General features: G+C 32.6%; 2 protein-coding genes across 2 annotated transcripts; both read left to right on the forward strand.

Annotated features, from left to right (window-relative positions):
- The first annotated feature begins 4,013 nt into the window (after positions 1-4,013).
- Positions 4,014-11,926, forward strand: LOC137821681 (serine/threonine-protein kinase CTR1-like). The gene is made up of 15 exons (XM_068626392.1): positions 4,014-5,501; positions 5,770-6,068; positions 6,159-6,303; positions 6,517-6,632; positions 7,029-7,237; positions 7,911-8,408; positions 8,515-8,555; positions 8,746-8,814; positions 9,621-9,721; positions 9,819-9,903; positions 9,982-10,080; positions 10,160-10,228; positions 10,670-10,801; positions 11,033-11,127; positions 11,639-11,926. Exons 1-15 carry the CDS (start codon positions 4,791-4,793, stop codon positions 11,733-11,735), a joined length of 2,766 nt encoding a protein of 921 aa, XP_068482493.1. The 5' UTR covers positions 4,014-4,790; the 3' UTR covers positions 11,736-11,926.
- Positions 11,927-16,584: 4,658 nt separating this feature from the next.
- On the forward strand, positions 16,585-17,729 carry LOC137822789 (uncharacterized). Its single transcript, XM_068627787.1, has one exon. It carries the CDS (start codon positions 16,841-16,843, stop codon positions 17,519-17,521), a length of 681 nt encoding a protein of 226 aa, XP_068483888.1. The 5' UTR covers positions 16,585-16,840; the 3' UTR covers positions 17,522-17,729.
- The last annotated feature ends 2,144 nt before the right edge of the window (positions 17,730-19,873 follow it).

Genomic DNA, 19,873 nt, shown 5'->3' on the forward strand with positions numbered 1-19,873 from the left:
AGATAATTATCATTTCAAGTTACTGATGAGCATATATTTATTCACAATCATTAGCCTTATTCATAGGTTATTGGACTATAATAATAAATAAATCCATTGTTTTAATTAATATTCTTATAATTGGGTTTATTTGGGCCTTAACTATTATTATTGTTAATTTTTAGAGTAAATCATCCGGAGGAAGCATCTACCTTTATGAATGGGCCAAATATGCTAAAGTCCAAGTTGCTTCTTGAACCAAAACAGGAAACAAATTATGAGGAGAAGAAAGAGAAAATAAAATCTACAATATCTCAGAAACAGAATTGGAAGCAAATATTCTACAACATACAAGAATTCTGGAAAGATGGAAACTTGGAAACGGTTAACAAAATATAAACTACAATATTCTCTCAAGATCCTTGGAGCAGAAAAGCCTATAAAAGGACACAAGCATCAAGGAGAAAAGAGAGAGCTTCATAGGGTTTTCTTAGTTTATTTTCTTCTTAGTAATTCTTTTGTTTTGCCTCTGCATGGAAGGCTAAACCTTTTTTATTGATTCTTTTGTAATTCCCCATTGAGTTCTGAGGTTTTGTTCTATAAAAGTTTCGATTTTTAATTCTCTATAGCAGTTGTTTTTATTGTCTAATCTCCTGGAAAACTGGTTTTTGTGAGAGGTTGTACTTGAACGCATGATTGAGAGTCTTCCTTATCTTAAACTTTGGTTTCTTAGTTAGTTCGCATTGTTCTAATTAATTTCTTGGGCGCATGATTCAAGGGAGAGGAGGTAAGCATTCCCATGGAGTATACGCATGGAACAAAGTGAATATTGATTAAACTAGTAGACGCATGCTTTACTGGTGAGTTTCAGTTGAATTAGATCGACGCATGTTCAATCTGGTTTAGCTCTGTTGGAGGATTGAGAAAAGATTAATCTTTAGAGAACCTATGAAGAATTCAATGGTGAAAGAACTTGGGATCAACCGCTTTTTATTTGCTATTTTAATCTTTTTTATATTTTCTGCATAACTATCTAAACCCCTTTTTATCTTTATTGTTATTGCTAACTTTTATTGTTTGCAGATAGATTTTAAACCCTGATAAGCTAATTTTACTATTGGATTCGTTGGGAGACGACTTGGGGACATTTGTCCACAATTATACTATCATCTCTCTAGTGTTAGACAAGTCTACGCTAGAATCATATTAATTTGACAGCAAAATGACAGCTATCAGTTACCCTGACTAGTTAACTATTAAAGTTTCATTTTATAGTGCATTGTGAAGAAGAAGTATAAAGGAAAGACGACCAATTCATTCATTGAAAGATAGAAGGTGGAGGTCACACTCCGACCTTGGAGGATAAAAAGAAGGGTCACATCCCGACCAAAGGAAACAAAAAACTAAAGGCTAAAACCTAATGGTCTCTGTCTTCAGCATCCTTGGCAGGAGGCTATCGTGTTGCATTCCTAAAGGCTTGTAGCTCGCTAACAGGCACAATTCGGCCTTTGTAAACGTCCATATTGACGTCAAAGTCACCGACCGATGACGAGCTATTGTAGATTGAGCCTGTCAGACGACTTGATTGAAGCTCTGGCCCAACATCACTAATGTGTTGTCGATGGTCTTGTCAAGGTCAGCCTCAACCGAAGCCTTCTCAATCCACAACTCCGAGTTTTCTGCCCGTAACACCGAGATCCCAACCTTGGCTTCCTCCAAAGCCTTCTTCCATTTGGCCACCTTGGCCACCCTCTCTCTCTCCCGCCACTTCGTCTCGGCCGCCTTAGTATCGACTATCTCCAAGTCAGCATTCGCCCGGGCCATCTTCCCCTCATAGGCCGAGTTCGCCTCCAAAGATTGTTTTAAAGGGCTTGAGGCCTCAGCTAGCTCATGCTTTAGACGGGAGATTTTCTCGACCTTTCGGCCCCGGGCATCAGCACCCAATCATTTCATTACGAGACCCGACACAGCATCTCAATGCCACCCTAGAATAAGTCCTCTTTGGGAACAAAACTAAGAAATTGTTCGGGAGCGGGGTAGGCCGACCTGGACACCCCTCGAAAATAGTAGATCACCCCGTTAAAGAAATAGGGGCTATTCAGAGCTTAGGGTGCAGCAACAACCGTAACAGCAATGACAGATGAACCGATAATGTCTGTCGTCGACCGGTGGAAGGGACTCCAAGTTGATGGGTGAAGAACATCGTGGAGAGTCGACATGCCACCAAATATTGGGTAGTGGTTATAATGTTACTTGTATCCCTCATCCTCTTCCTATTCCTACCGTCCTGAGGGATAGCCGACATTTCTATTATCTTGTATTAGCCACATTTACGTTACTATAATATATTGTTGATAAGACATATTATATAAAAAATATTTTCATTTGAACTGAAAGGATCAAATAAAGTAAGTTGTAAGTGTTATGTATATCAATCTACTTAATCTATTCTTAATAGAATTCCTACGATGAAACTAAATAGAACACATTACCTATAGTACAAATGGTAAGTTAGAGTAGAATTTGACCATATACAAATATAAAATCTTTAATACAAATTGGTGTAAGAGTGACAAGAAGGAAGGTTTACTGGGATAGCCATGTTAAAATACAGTGTTCTTCCATTAACACAAAGATGAAAGAACCTCAAAGTGATGAAGATGAACCTAGTAACAGACCTAATAACAGGGCACATTAATAATTAATAAATTAGTCAAAATTTGGATTAGCTTTCTTATCTTTCATAGTCTAATATCAGGACGATATATTAGCAATGTGAACAATAAAAACATACATTTCATACTTTAATAAACTAATATTTTATTTTATTTTTGAATTAAAAATATTATTATAAACCATTGTTAAATGTATGTTTTTTTACTTTTCACGGTGTTAAAGAATTTTTTTTAAAACTATAAAAATGAGAAACAAAATGTATGTATGAAAGAGATAATGACAGGGAAGGGGGAAAAAGAGGGGAAAGCATTGGTTAAATAAAGAGTTAGATAGAATGATCACGCATACCAAGTGACACTGGACCAAAGGGAGAAAAAATGAACACTTTACAGCACTTTCACGACTTCAATACCAGAGTATCACAGTCGAAACTTTCAACACTCATCACATGCTGTTATTAAAAAATAGTAAACAGAAGTAAGTGATCAAGAGTCTTGTACCCAATTTGATTATCAAAGAAATTTATGTCATCACCGTTACACTATTTTTTAAAAGGAAAACATTGTACCAGAAGAAAGATTATCTGTCTAGGTTCATTGCTCTCTTGTTCGCTTCTGTGAGACACTTTTATTGGCACTTTGTTTACAAGAAGATTTACTATTTAGATTGTTGAAAAGGAAAGAAAATAAATAAACAATATTAATTCTCTACTTATTTAAATGGACAATTCAGAAAACTAAAAAATATTTGTTTATTAATGTTATTTTAACAAAATAAACAATTTTTTTAATATCAAAATTGAAATAATAATATTAGATATTAAGAAACTTGATCTTTATAAAATAAAAAATAAAATTTAGATCTATTTATATTATATATATATAATATTCTAATATTTTTATGTAAGATTTTCGACAATAGAATTCAATTAACGCATTTACAATATTGTTTATTTTAAATTTTAAAATTTCATAAAAAATTATTCTTTCTTCTATCCTTAAAATAATTTGAGCCTATTAGACTTACGGTAACTTTTTAAATTAAAAAGTTTGACTATTTTATCTATCATAAAACTAATCGAGTTAAATTTCTGTGAGAAATTAACAATAATTGTTGAAATAATCATTATTAATCTACGGATTAGGATAAGAGGACTGCAACGAGTTATTAAAACTTGTAAAAGAACACTTATCCATATAAATATAATTTAATAAATAACTTTTTTTCCTGTCACAAATTTTATAATAAAATCTAATTATACATGCAAATGTAATAACTAAAATAAGTATGAACTAATTAAATAGGGTCAAAACGAATTAATTTTATTTTTAAAAGGCATATGAGGGTCAAAATTAAATAAACTTATGATTTTCTCTCAATCTCGAGGAGGCTGATTGGCTGAAGAAAATGCATGACTCCCCCAGTTTTATAACTGCTCCTACTACACAGAAACCCGTAGCAGCAGAAGCACTAAACTACATGTCATGCGCAGTGCGCATCTTTACCCTTGCGTGTCTTTCTATGATTGGTTATAAGTTTTACGTGTCACTTTTCTAACAATGGTGCGCACCCATACCCCAGCGTTTGTTAGCATACGGATTTATATTATTTCCTTTTCGCTCTCTCATTCCAACTCCATGCTACAAACTTCAGTGTTTCTTGCACAGCAAAAACCACAACTAACGTCAAAAGTCACAACCATAGCTCACATTCTCCATTAGTCTTTTTCTTCTTCAATCTCCCACTGCTTAAATCACCGTCTTCTCTTTTCACTCGTAAGAATTCATAGTTATGTTCAGAAACCACCGTAATCGATCGTGCATTTAATCCGCAACTTTCAGTTGCTCGATATTGCGGTTTCATTTTTCGAACGTGGTTTTCAGATTCGGAAAGAGTTGAACGCAGTTTATGTTTCCATAACACTGTATTATTATCCATGGTTAGCAGTGGAATCGGTTGAACAATTTACAGTGAGGTAGGTTGAGGTTGTAGAAGGAGGAGGAGGAGGACCGAAACGGCGAAGACGGAAAGTAAAAGTGGTTTGTGATTCCGTTGGCTCGCACGTGAGTGCTTGCAATATCTGTGTCTGTGAAGTGCGAGAGTTTCGTGACTGCGAAAACAAGTGGTGAGCGAAAATGCCTCACAGAACCACATACATTTTCCCGCGTCAATTCCCGGAGCGAGGGTTGGATGAATCTACCAAACAGCTATTAGATCATGAGAAAAAGAAAATCGTCAACTCAATCAAACATGACACGTTGAGCGTCGAAAGCGGCACTCCGAAAAAACCGCTTCTGATTAAAGACAACGACGTCGTTCTCTCCTCCGCTGAGCACTCCGCCGTCTCCGACCTGTTCGCCGCCGGCGACAAGTTTCGGACCAAACACAAGCAAATCGCTGCGTTCTGCGATTGGCTGATCGACAACAAAGTCAGCCACTCCAGCCACCACTGCGACGGCGACCTACTTCTTCAGCCCGAAACCACCGTCAAGGACGCTGCCGTTGACCAGAGCTTCGACCGGCAGGTTTCGCTGCCGAGGCTATCAAGCGGGAGCAGCTATGCTGGAAGCTTGTTTTCGGGGACGACGTTTGATTGCAATTTTTCCAGCGACATTAAGGAGGAAACGTCGTCGTCTCGCACACTCACTACTATCGCTGCGCCGAGGCACAAGGATGAGGAGGAAGAACAGGTCACGGAGAAGTTGGCCAAGAAGTCGAAAGAGAGCTACATCTTGCAACTCACGTTAGCGAGGAGGCTCAACTGTTTGGCTAGCCTCGTCACTGAACCTGTTCTCACTCCAGGAACCGAAACCTGGGATGCTGAATCCGTTTCTTATCGCCTATGGGTGCAAAACTCACTTCATTGTTAAAATTAAACAGAACATCGTTGGATAAAACTTATATGAAGTTTCTTATGTTCTTTTTTAGTATTTTCTAATTCGAATTAGAGTTTTACCTTGCGAACCATATTTACACTTTGTAAACATTTACGTGGATTATTGAAGTAAAACTCTAATTTTAATCGGAGAACAACTTTTAAGGGGATTAAGAAACTGGATCTAAGTTTTATTTTATTATATTCAAATCTAAAGTCTAATTTTTATTATGATTCAGGTGAGTGGATGTTTATCTTACACGGACAAGATATCTGACGGGTTTTATAACATATTGGGGATGAATCCATATCTTTGGGTGATGTGTAATGATGTCGAAGAAGGTAGAAGGATACCTACTTTGATGGCGCTAAAAGCGGTTGAGCCCAGCGAAACTTGTATGGAGGTGGTGCTTGTTGATAGACGCGAGGACTCTCGCTTGAAGCTGCTACAAGATAAGGCGCAAGAGTTGTATTGTGCTTCTGAGAACACCTTGGTGTTAGTGGAACAACTAGGGAAACTGGTAGCCATTTGTATGGGGTAAGAATCAGATGGAGTGTATCTGTTCTTCGAGGGAGTGTGAAGTCACTTTTTCTTCTTTTTATTAATCTGATGTTTGAATGTTTGAAGGGGTATGTTTCCGGTGGAGCAAGGCGATCTTCACAAGCGCTGGAAGTTGGTTAGTAAGAAGTTGAGGAATTTTCACAAGTGTGTTGTGCTTCCCATTGGCAGCCTGTCTACTGGGCTTTGTAGGCATCGGGCAATTCTTTTTAAGGTGAAAAGTTAATGTTTTCCTGAATTTATTGTTTTGTAGGGTATGATCGAAGAATATTTCAGTTGAGTGACAATATTGTTGAGCATTTTGGATGCGAGAAGAGGGTGCATTAGTGTTGCCTGGGATTGTTTTGGACTTAGTTGGACGTATTAATGTTTCTTGATAACCTTGTTACAGATTAGTTATTCACTGTTAATTGGATTTTGAATGCAGAGATTGGCAGATTACATAGGTTTGCCCTGTCGTATAGCTCGTGGTTGCAAGTACTGTGTTGCAGATCATAGATCCTCTTGTCTAGTCAAAATTAAAGATGACAGACAGCTCTCAAGGTTAGTACAACACTCGACTTTGGTGCTCATTTTTGCTGTCTTTTATCCGTTGATAGTAATGACAATGTTATCGGTTGATAGTAATGACAATGTGAATTTCTGTCAAGCATAAACATATTTACATGGGATTTCATCAGTAGTTTAAATCATTTTTCTTCTTAACCCCAAATTTTCATTGTTATATTTCGAGTTCACTGTAATTTCTATCTAGGGCCTTAGGCATCTTTCAACAGGTTGTCTTGACCATAATTTGAATAATTACATATACCTTTTTTGCTTGCATATCAGAACTTTGGCATAGAACTGACAACTTCTTGTCGACACGTTTGTTTATTAGAGGCATATGACACTACTTCCTACTCTCATAGGTATCATGATATGTTTTCTCATTTGCAGGGAGTATGTGGTCGACCTAGTTGGGGAACCAGGAAATGTCCATGGACCAGATTCCTCAATAAATGGAGCATATGTTTCTTCAATGCCTTCCCCGTTTCAAATTTGTCACTTAAAAGAATCACAATCACCTTATATGGAGGACATAGCAAGTTCTGAATCTGTAGGTTCCAATAACAGAACTGTTAATCCTGAAAATCTTCCATATTCAGGTATGTTGTGTTTGACCTATCTGGATAGTTGATCTTCAAATTCCTTTTAGTATTTAACAACTAGGAATAATTAGTGTAGCCATCAGTGTATACTTGATGCATGTTATTTAAACTCATTTGTAGTATGGTCTCATTATTTCCACACTTTTTCTTTTTGTACCAATTAGTATACTTTCTAATATTTACACTCACCCAAAAAAATTACACCCCCCTAACAACTATTTTAATAATATATATTGGTATTTTAAGTTAAAAAATTAAAGAATCTAATAAACATATTAATATTATAGATTGTGTAGTAGATGTATTTTACTTGATGGGTGTCAAATATCACTCCTCTTTCTAAAGTAAGTAATTATATTGCCTTGAGTTGAGCTATTCAGGCCACTAAATCAAGTTTGAGCCATAGTTTTTTCTTTTTTTCGTACTTCTCTTCTGTCAGATTCTCTCTTTTATGCTTCATATTTTAAAGTTGCTTTAAGCTTTTTGCCTTCTTCTCAAGCTTGTGAAGCATGTTAGACTCAAATTTTTAATTTTAAACCTTTGGGGACAACTGGGTAACTTGTGCTTTTGCGGTTTTGTTAATGGTAAATTTTATAACGAGCAGAGAGGATTTCTAGTAATCTAATTTATAGTTGGTCTTAGCCATATTATTTAATGATTTGGACTGCAGGCTGCGGAAATAATGATCAACAAGCTAAAGAAACTGATTTGCCAAGAAGTTCCATTTATGCTTCAGTTGATCAAATCTGTGAAGTTACAGAACCATCTCCAATTCCTTCTGGATTCGAAGGGAATGAGGATGAATGTGCAGTTCTTAGTTCGGTTTTGCCTACCATCCATGAAGATGATTCTAAAGCTCTTCATCCAGCCATCGAAGCATCACTACATGAATATCCAAGCGTTAGCGAAGATGTAGTACAAGTACAAGAAATTTCCAACAATGAGATCATTGTAAATGGAAGTTCTGTGGTGAAAAGTAGTTTCAAGCGATCTATACTTGGTTCATCCAGCCAGTCAGAACTGAAACAGGTAGACAATATAATTGAAAACAAGGGTTGTTTACCTGCAGGGAATATTCCAAGATATGTAAATCTTGAACCATCACTTGCCATGGACTGGCTTGAGATATCATGGGAGGATTTACGAATTAAAGAGCGTGTTGGTGCTGGTACTTTTTCTGCTTCCCCCTATTCTTATAGAATCCACATAACTTTGGTATTTGAACTTGTTTCCCCATTAGGACTCTAAATGCTGCTGCCTTTTTCACTTTACAGGTTCATTTGGGACAGTGTACCGTGCTGAATGGCATGGATCGGTACGTGTTAATGTGAACTTTTTTTTCATTGTGTTGAATTTTATCTAGGACAATCTCATTTTAGTTTATAAATGTAGTTTTCCAATTACTTCATACAATATACTTTCTTTCTTTGTCCGATTTCAATTGGATGAAGGACACTTGTCCACCAAAATGAAGCGATTACATTATATTATTTTATAAATTGCAGGATGTTGCAGTCAAGGTTTTAACAGTTCAGGATTTCCATGATGATCAGTTGAAGGAGTTTCTGAGAGAGGTATGTATTCATGAGACAAATGTATTAGGCCTCTATTTTTGCATTGCTTATGATTTTTATTGTATTATTTAAATGGTATAAATATGGTACTTTTGAGGCAAGGCATACTTGTAAGCCGGCATTCAATTATGATTATCAAAATAACATATTATTTTGGCTTATCCTTGTGTACTTGTCCTATTCTATATCATAAAAAGCTCTCTTTCCTAAAAGTACAAGTTTTTTTTTTGTGTTGTACTAGCATTGGCCATATCTTTTCTTTTTGGTGATTGCTTATCTTGTTTTATTCAGTTTCCCTATTTGAATGTTTGTTTCTAGTTTTTTCCCTATCTAGATGGGTGAAATTATTTACATATATTAAGGCCTGGCCTTTGTTATGCATACACGATTTATGATTCTTGCACAACTAAATATAAACACGTCTTCTACTTGTGCATGCATGGCAGCATTTCATTTCAATTGGGTGCTGGCCGGCTGGCCACCTGTATTCCTCTTTTAAGTTCAAATGTACACACCTCTTTTCAGGTCTATCGGAATCTTAATTTGTAAAATCATCTCCTGGTATTTACAGACACCACAATTCTCCAACTAGTATAATACTGTTGCATGTCATAAACTCTAATTATTCAAGTTAGCATAGTTTGTGGGGCACCATAATGAACAGTGTAGCACTGACATACTAGTATTTTTTATGCAATACTAGTTATCCACAATAAGATGTAGAACTTGGTCTATGAAACCCTCTTCTATTAATGTGGTAAAGCAGAGAAGATAGTTAGATTGAAGTGGTTATTACATTGCTTTAGGTTGCAATAATGAAACGGGTTCGCCATCCAAATGTGGTGTTATTCATGGGGTCTGTTACAAAACGCCCCCATCTATCAATAGTGACAGAATATTTGCCCAGGTAAGAAAACCAACTTCTTATATCCTTGACCATAAGATTTCACATTCTTGCATAAAGGATTGGTTGCCTTACTGTTGCTATACATTTTTTGTGACAGGGGTAGTTTATACCGCTTGCTATACAGACCAGCATCTGGTGAAATTCTGGATAAGAGGAGGAGGCTACGGATGGCTTTGGATGTGGTTTGTAGCAGTAGATATTATTATTGATATGTACTAAATAGTTATCTTGTATATAACATATCATTTGTTTAATTGCAGGCTAGAGGAATCAATTATCTCCACTGTCTTAAACCTCCAATTGTGCACTGGGATCTCAAATCCCCAAACTTGTTAGTGGACAAAAATTGGACTGTGAAGGTAAGAATGCTACTGATTTAGCAGTTTATAATGACATTTTAACCACTTTATGCAAGTTGATGATTTATTTAATGTTCAGGTTTGTGATTTTGGATTGTCCAGATTTAAGGCAAACACTTGCATACCATCCAAATCAGTTGCTGGAACAGTTAAGATTCTTCCTCGTGTTTCTCATTCTGCAAACTTAATCGTATCAATTTCTTGTTATAACTTCCAATTTATCTTGTGAGTAAAAGTCCAGTTCTTTCCTCATCTTCTGGAGTAGCACTTTTGAGTTTGAAATTAAGAGTTCTAAACTTGAAATGCTGTAGCTACTTCTGAATGTAATTCACTGCCACTTCTAACTTGTTGCCTACTACCTGGAACAATGAAACAATCATGGGCTGATAGATGATTGGTTTTTTGAGTGTCAATTCTTTTGTTGTTGGCTTGGTTCAGTCGGATGGGAGGTGTGTGCTGGTGAACAATGGACTTGCATTCTTGTCTGTAGACTTGGGTTTTGGGTCATTCTTCTAATATTTCACAGGTTGAACCTTAACTTCACAGCACTCTAACTCAATAAGTGTGTACCTCTTAATTTTATTTTTAGCCTGAGTGGATGGCTCCAGAATTTCTTCGTGGAGAACCCTCCAATGAGAAATCTGACGTATACAGTTTTGGAGTTATCCTGTGGGAACTTGTGACCATGAAACAGCCATGGAGTGGACTTAGTCCTGCCCAGGTAAACACAATGAATATATATGCTCTAAATTTTAAATGTTAGAAACCATTTTTTTACTTATGTGTTTATTTATACAGTAGTAGGGACCATTTACAAGAATTTGTTAATTTAAAAAGGACATAAGATGTAAAGGTATACATGCGAACTTGCATTTTTCAAACAACTGCTTAATGAAACCTCCTAAATTTACTAATAGATTGTAAAATGATCATTCACCATGTGAACTCTCAGGTGGTTGGAGCTGTTGCCTTCCAGAACAGGAGGCTTGCTATCCCTACAAACATCTCCCAAGCATTGGCCTCCCTCATGGAATCTTGTTGGGCCGAGTAAGTCTTAGCTATGCCATTGCTTGTAAATTATGAACATATTTGTGCCACTCGTTCCAATTCTATTAGAATAATGCAAGCAGAATCTGGGTGGGTGATCCAATAAACTTTTTGATACTAATCCCAATTCAAATTCACATCTTGTACATATACGATAAGGTTTGCACATATAATAGACTTTCAACACCATTACTTTTTTTTCTATTGCTTTAGACTGTGGGATCTTTCTGATCAATTTTTTGAAAAAAATGCTTATCCATTTAGTTATTGACAGAAGGATAAATCAATCTAAACGCATGGATTAGATAAGTGATACTTTGATATTAGTACTATTGACACGTTAAAGATTCATTTCAGCATTTCTCACTTCAGCTCTCAAAGGGAGACTAGAGATCTCCATTCAGAAAAATCTGCATAATTCACGTGTTGTCTGTGCTTTGTTAACAACTGATTTTTCTATGTTGCTAAACGTTTACTGCTATTTCTGATGCTTGCTTTATTTACTTGGCAGTGACCCTAGTGAGCGGCCATCATTTGGTAGCATAGTTGAGTCACTAAAGAAGCTGGTAAAATCTCCGGCAGAATCTATAAACATGGGAGATACATAGATAAATTTCTTGTGACTGAAACTTCTTGCCCGTTTTATGGAAACGTTAACTAACAAGTGTAACCCTGACAAAATTATAATTATTGTTTGAGCCGTGGTCTCCCCAAAATGGGTCGAGACATAACAATACTGCACCTGGAATATCTTAATACGTGGTTGAAAATATTTTATGTAATATAATTTGAAAATGTATTTTGGAGTGTGAAATTTGAAATTTAAAAATATACTTTCATTACATAATTTAAAAATGTATTTTAGATTATAATTGTAATTTAGAAATTTCATATTATATAATTAAAAATGTATTTTAAATATTTTGAATTGTATAATTTAAAATATTTTATTATTTATGTTTTTGTAAGTATAAAAAAGATTTTAAATTATCTAATTTACTTTTAGATTGTATAATTTTTTAAAAATATTTTAGATAGTTTGGATTGTATAATTTGAAATATGTTTTTTTAATTATGTAATGTGTATAATTTAAAAATATATTGTAGTTATATTTTTATGAAAATATATGCAAATTGTCAGTATATGCTTTAAGGTTAGGTATTTAAAAGTATATTTTAGGTAATTCAATTTTTTAAAAATTATATAGTTTAAAATATACTTTTAGTAATTTTTAGGTATTTTAGATTATAAAATTTAAAGGATAATTTTTTAATTACGTAATTTGAAAATATATATTTTTATTTAAAATAAAATATATTTTGAATTGAGTGACTCAAAATAGAGTTGTTAATATACGTTTCAAACTTTTCTAAATAAATAAAAAGTTATGGGTGGAAGAATAAACAAATAGTAAATTGTTACTATGTAAGAAAAAAGAAAAGAAAAGGTAAGTTCGGTAAAATTAGAGAGGATAAATGTAGACATTAATAAGTTCGCCGTGGTTTATAATTAGGTTTAATTAGAGATTTCCCTGTTTAATTATTATCATATGCTAATTTTATCATTTATTCTTTGTCACACTTTATTATATAGTTTTTTAAAATTTTATAAATTTTAAGAGTATTTTAATGCAAGGGTCTTAAAAATGTTTAAGATACATCTTACTAAAAAACTCTAAAATGAGCTACTTATAATGAATTGATATAATATGATGGGAGTCTTAAAGTAAAATAAATAAAAAATTAGATAAGACTCAATGTCTTAACAATAAAAATACTTTAATTTATAAATAAGTAAAATGTAAATAAAAATATATGAAAATATAATGTGAACTATTTAAAAGTCATGTGATAGTGATATTCATTTAAAATAAGACAAGACTACGTATTAACGACATGTTGATTTAATGATGATGCGTTTTTTTTTTTCAAAAGCATTATAATTAGGTCAAAGGCAATATGTTATGTGAAATGACTAAATTTAGTATTTCTAACCATTTGTTTAGGATGGCATTGAAGTAGTGTTAATGATGAAGTAAAGTTATTACAAATGTTCATTGTTTCGTAATTGATTGAATACTTGTATTAATTATTGTGGAAAAATAAGGTTTAAGGTTATTCATATTTTTCGTGGAGAGAATGTGTGTGCTGATAATTGGTTAATTTATGATTTATTCATAGAGAATCATTTTATTGGTATAATAGACTTTCATCTAATATGTTCTTAAAATTCTTTATTAATAGGTATAATCTACCTATGTATCGTTTTTGTTAACATATGGATTTTGTTATAGTCCTTTCATATTTTTGTATTTTATTTTTATTTTTTTTAATAATATTTTTTCATGTGATGACAAATGATTGTTACTTGAGGTGTCAGCCTAACTGAGATGTCAAGTAGCACAATATACTAACCTTGAAGCTTTTTTTAAAAAAATAATAATAAAGTAGTCTAGTTATAACCTTTTTGTAATGTTAATGTTTTTCTAGTTTTTAATAAAGTAGTGCTAGGTTTTCCCTACTTTGGTTATGTGGCATTGAAAGCTGAATTTGTGCATGGTTGATTATGTGTTAATTGAAGTAAAGTTGTGCTAGATTGAAACTGCTTATGCATGTACTGAAGTTATGCACCCTTCACGCGATTTTGCTTTTTCACTTTTATTTTTTATTTTTTTATTTTGTATTTTGTTATTGACTGTTTATATAAAAATATATTTTCTGAGAAGTAAAAATAGATTATCTTGTTATTAATAAAATATGAAGTGATTCAATAAATAAATTAGTAATACCAAAACTAAGACATAGTAGTTGGTTTTTTAAAAATCAATAAATATAAAAATAATATATGTTAAAAATATGAAAATTAATAAATTTTGTGATTATGGTTAGAATGAAAATTAAGTAGTGTAGTTTGTGTGCATTTATTTATATTTATATTTATATTTATATTTATATTTATATTTATATTTATATTTATATTTATATTTATATTTTATTTATATTTATATTTATATTTTATATTTATATTTATATTTATATTTATATTTATATTTATATTTATATTTATATTTATATTTATATTTATATTTATATTTATATTTATATTTATATTTATATTTATATTTATATTTATATTTATATTTATATTTATATTTATATTTATATTTATATTTATATTTATATTTATATTTATATTTATATTTATATTTATATTTATATTTATATTTATATTTATATTTATATTTATATTTATATTTTTTTTTTTTTTTTTTTTTTTTTTTTTTTTATTTTATATTTATATTTATATTTATATTTATATTTATATTTATATTTATATTTATATTTATATTTATATTTATATTTATATTTATATTTATATTTTTTTATATTTATATTTATATTTATATTTATATTTATATTTATATTTATATTTATATTTATATTTATATTTATATTTATATTTATATTTATATTTATATTTATATTTATATTTATATTATATTTATATTTATATTTATATTTATATTTATATTTATATTTATATTTATATTTATATTTATATTTATATTTATATTTATATTTATATTTATATTTATATTTATATTTATATTTATATTATATTTATATTTATATTTATATTTATATTTATATTTATATTTATATTTATATTTATATTTATATTTATATTTATATTTATATTTATATTTATATTTATATTTATATTTATATTTATATTTATATTTATATTTATATTTATATTTATATTTATATTTTATTTTTTTTTTTTTTTTTTTTTTTTTTTTTTTTTTTTTTTTTATTTTATATTTATATTTATATTTATATTTATATTTATATTTATATTTATATTTATATTTATATTTATATTTATATTTATATTTATATTTATATTTATATTTATATTTATATTTATATTTATATTTATATATATGTGTGTGTGGTGTTTGTGTGATTATTTTGTAAGATAGTGCAAAAATAATGAAATTATAAATTTCAATGTAAAATAAAAAGAGAGAGAGTAAAGTAAAGAATAAAAAAAATGAATTTCAAATTTGTTACATGATGGAAATAATTTATTTATAAAATGACATATGTTACAAGGAGATTTTTTATTTGTCTTTTCGGTTTCTTTTGAGGTTTATGCTTTGTTGATGTGGGAGGAGGTAGACTGGATCTTTGTTATGGTCTTTGTCTTCGTGATCATCATTGTGACCGATTATTGGGTCCTTATGAGGGCATTATAGATCAATAATAGTGCATGGATGATGTTAGATTGTATATAAATGAATGTTGAAGTTTTGAACATATTTTCATCTAGTTGATTAGAAAAAAAATGTTGTATGTGTACGAAACCTACTAGAACGGAGATGGGAAAGACATGTGATGATGATTATCCGTGTACATGGTCATTGGAGATTGATAAAAATCGAACTCGTTGGACTGGCCACATGATTGATCATGTAATTATTACATGACCATGAGAAGAAGATTCAACCTGGTTATCAACGAGGTTAAGTTGGAGTTGGTCAGTGTTTTGTAGCGTGTCATACTAATAAGAAGAACTGCAAAATTTATACAAGTATAAGTACATCATAAAATGTGTTAGTTTGTCAACTTACTAATAAATGTACAATTTTTCAAATAGAAAATCAAGTGCAATATTAATGTCTTTTGCAGTTAATGTATTTCCAAGCCCAACACTATAGAAGTAGCATGCAACCTCGAATGTTGTCTTAATTAAAGTATATTCAGTTGTGTGAACCATACACGATTTCAGCTTTCAATAACATCAACTATAGTTATTAAATTCTAAGACGATTTCACTAAAATGATAAAAAAATTAAATTAAACAAAGTAACCACACAACTTCTTCATCAACGTTAAAGTCGTCATGATTCACACAACTTCATCGAGACGGTAAACAAACTCGTGTTAGATTAACACGACTTCCTCAAAATAAGGTGGTGTCACATCATATTCATAACTTTAAAAATATTACTCCATTTTAATAATATTCACGTAAAATTGGATAAAATATCCAAATTAACCGAGTGTTTTTAAAAAATATTATTAAAATATACTCAGAGAGAAAAAAATTAAAGTAATATTTTTACATTAAACATATAAACTTTTTTTTAGTATATCTCATGTGTTCTAATACTACATTACTTTATTAAAATATTATTTTATATTGTTACAGGTTATCACTTTGGTGAAAGGCCACGGATAAATTTGACAAAATTAAGAATTTGATAGTAAAATACAACTTCAATAGTGAAATTGAAGAAAAAGAAAAAAAAAAGTAATGGGTTGTCCTGTTTTCTCTCTCCTATAATAGGAAGGAAAAAGTGGTAGAATTAGAAAATTATTTATGATGGTGAGAGGTTAAGGGTGAAGAGGCGATATAAAATAGTGAGAAACATAATTGAATTATGTTTTGATTAGTTTAGAAAATAGTGGAGGGAATAGTTTAAAACAATAAATAAAGTAAGATTTTCCATAAATAAATGTGCATTAGTTCCTTTACCTGGAGTGAAGGTAAAGGAATAGTCAAAGCATGGCGGCTACGCATAGAGTCTCTGACTGAAGACCAGAAAATAAATTCTTATCATCATCTCCTCTACTCTTCTCTTCCATCAATCTATCTATATATCCCTCCTTCTGCAGATCCGTTACTACCACCGCAATCCAAAAAATGGAGCCCGATGAGAAAAAAGCAATGATTCGCGATATTGCGCTACAAGTCATTGTCATCTCCCTCGCCATCTTCTCCTTCCTCTGGATGCACGGCATTCCCCAGCGCCTCTATGCCAAGCTCCGCTACCGTCCCCCAAACCCACGCGCCGTCCAAGCCAAAGGCCATTTCGTCAAAGGCGCGCAACTCATCGCGCAAGCCAGAAGATCCAAAACCGCCTCCGTCACAACTTCCCTCGCTAAACAGGCCCTAGCGGAAGCCGAGAAGGCCATCGAGCTTGATCCCAAGGACGCCGCCTCGCACTTCTTGAAGTCCATGGCGCTCGATCTCCAGGGCTTCCGTAGCAACGCGCTGGACGCGCTGGACGCCGCGCTGTCTCCACTGGCTGCGGCGTCGCTGGCGGCCGACGAGAGAGGCGACGCGCTGCTGAAGAGAGCGGAGCTGAAGATCGCGTTGAGCGAGCGGCGCGCTGACTCGGTGCTGGCGGATTTGAACGAGTCGGTGAAGCTGAGTCCGCGGAACGCGAAAGCGTGGTGCATGTTGGGAGAGTGTTGTGAGGGAAATGAGATGGGAGAGGAAGCGAAGAAGGCTTATAAAGAGGCTCTCGAATTGGAGCCGCAATTGAATGTGGCTCAGGAAGCTCTCAAAAGGTTGGGTTCGTCTACCGAATCAAAGGTTTGAGATGTCTTCGCTTTGGTTGTTGTATGTTTATTACTAATATGGTTGTTTATAGTCTTCAATTATGGATGCAGTGATTGGATGTTTAAGTATAGCACTAGCATCAATAATGATTTTCGCCCAAGGATTTCAATTCTACAGGTGTTAAATTACGAAAATTTACGTATAGTGAGGGAAATTTTTCTTACCTCACACACTACCTTGTATTTCATTCAACTTTTCATTTTCTGTAAACCTAAACCCTAAAATCTCTTTTATGTTCTGTTCCTAAGTATGTTGGTGAGAACACAAGAACAGGAGTGCTTTTTATGAAATGTACTTAATTCAGAACTACTAAAAAGAACTAACTCTGAAGAAAATGACTAAATGCAAACACATGAAAACAATTGGTGAGGGGACCTTCTTCTGCCAAAAAGTCACAGTACCATTACATATACAGGCAGTTGTTTTTATCTTTTACAGTTAGCAGTTACTCGATGCCTCCATAATGGCTAGGATTGCCACGCTTCAAAGTGTAATATTCCATTTTTCGGTCATGTTTGTGTTCTTTTTGCTTTGAAAGTTTTATTACCATTTTATTCAGTTTGATTTCTTACTTTTAAAAAATGCACTTTTGTAAAACTACCTTAAAACGATCCTTCGTGTTAGTTTTAAGTTTAACTACGTTAATATTTAAAATTACCCCATCAATTTCTTCGTTTCTCCTCCTCTCTTCCACGGTATTTCCCCACCTCAGAGAATTCCTGTTAAGGGTTTTTTCTGAACATTTACTATAGATGACTCAGAAGTGGATACTCAGAAGCTAATAAGCTAATTTAATTTGTAAAGTTCACTTCTTAGTAATAATTCTCTTCATCATCTCACGTACACTCATCTGACACCCAATTCTAATTCTCTTCATCATCTCACGTACACTCATCTGACACCCAATTCTAATTCTCTTCATCATCTCACGTACACTCATCTGACACCCAATTCTTCCTCTTACCTCTCCAATGTTTGTTCTTTCATTCACTGATCTTCTTTTTTTCCTCCTGAAATAAAAATTAAAGTTTTGTTTTAGGTGTGAAACCCCACCCTAAAATGCCACTCCAATTGAGGAGTAACTATTTTTTGTTCTTGTTCTTGCCAAAATTAAAAAAAAAAGTTGAGGTACTGCAGAGGTAGGAAAAAGAGGTTAAGTGTGATGAATAAGGAAAATGAAATCTAAGTGGACCAAAGAACAACTTTGAATCACTGATTAATTCTGAACTATGTTAAAAACATGTAAATTAAATTAACTTTTTTTAAAAAAAATTGGACCAAGTATAATTTTGTACTATTTAGAAATAAATAAATAAATAAGAGAGGCATGCTGTGGATAGATTACTAGGGTGGATGCTGAGAGCCCTTTGCTGTATAAATGTCTTAGACCATGCAGCATGATTATTAGAATCATATCACTCAGCATCTGCTGCTTTGGTTGCTAGATTTACCATCTCAATCAAATTGGTATATAATGCTGAGTACTATATTATGAATTGTTTTTGGGTTGAATTTCATATTTGGATACTGAGCTGTCTCAGTAATTACAAAAGTGTGTGTGCTCTAAGGATTGATTCTGTGTTTTTACATGGATTACTTCTTCGGCATGTCGTCAATGACATGTTCCTCAATTGCAAGAACAACCCTCGTATGTAAAGCAGGAACAACCCTAAACCCACTTTTTTAGCTGTTTTTAAGGATCTATTTTACAGGTATTAATCACTAGACGTAGAACCTAAAAGCTAAGTTCGTCCTAAGTACCAATCGATTGATTTTCAATTGAGGAAAAACTACTTGATTTAGAATTTGAGATAGATATTTATTAATTTTCAATATTCAGCACGAGTAAATAAAATGATTTCTGATTAAGTCGCCAGCTTGTGTTTGCACGAACATAATTAATAACTCAATTCGATTTCAAATTATGCATTAGTGGACTTGTATTGAATGCGTTGTAAAAAGAAGTAAGACATACCTTTTTTCTTGTAACCGTTTCCCATAACTTCATAAGCGTGGTAAACAGAATTTGTGAGACGTCAAAAACTAGAAAAAAAAAGCTTAATTACTTGTATGACATACGTATTTGAAAATGTTCCATTCCATTAAAACATTGACCCGTGTCCCACATGCTGCGTTGTATGATAACTTCTGCTCACTGTTTTACTCGTTCCTTCTGAACAGATCACTTCTCAATCTTTCTAAAACACTTCCAACCAATACACCCCAACTTCTTTTCTCGAAAGACTATACTTTCATTTGCAGCTTCAGCCATCAGTCTACTTTGAAAGGCATTTTTGAGCATCTGCCACCCGAAACCAATGTCTTCCATTT

The sequence above is a fragment of the Phaseolus vulgaris genome, chromosome 9 (assembly GCF_000499845.2).
Source record: "Phaseolus vulgaris cultivar G19833 chromosome 9, P. vulgaris v2.0, whole genome shotgun sequence".
Taxonomy (NCBI): Eukaryota; Viridiplantae; Streptophyta; class Magnoliopsida; order Fabales; family Fabaceae; genus Phaseolus; species Phaseolus vulgaris.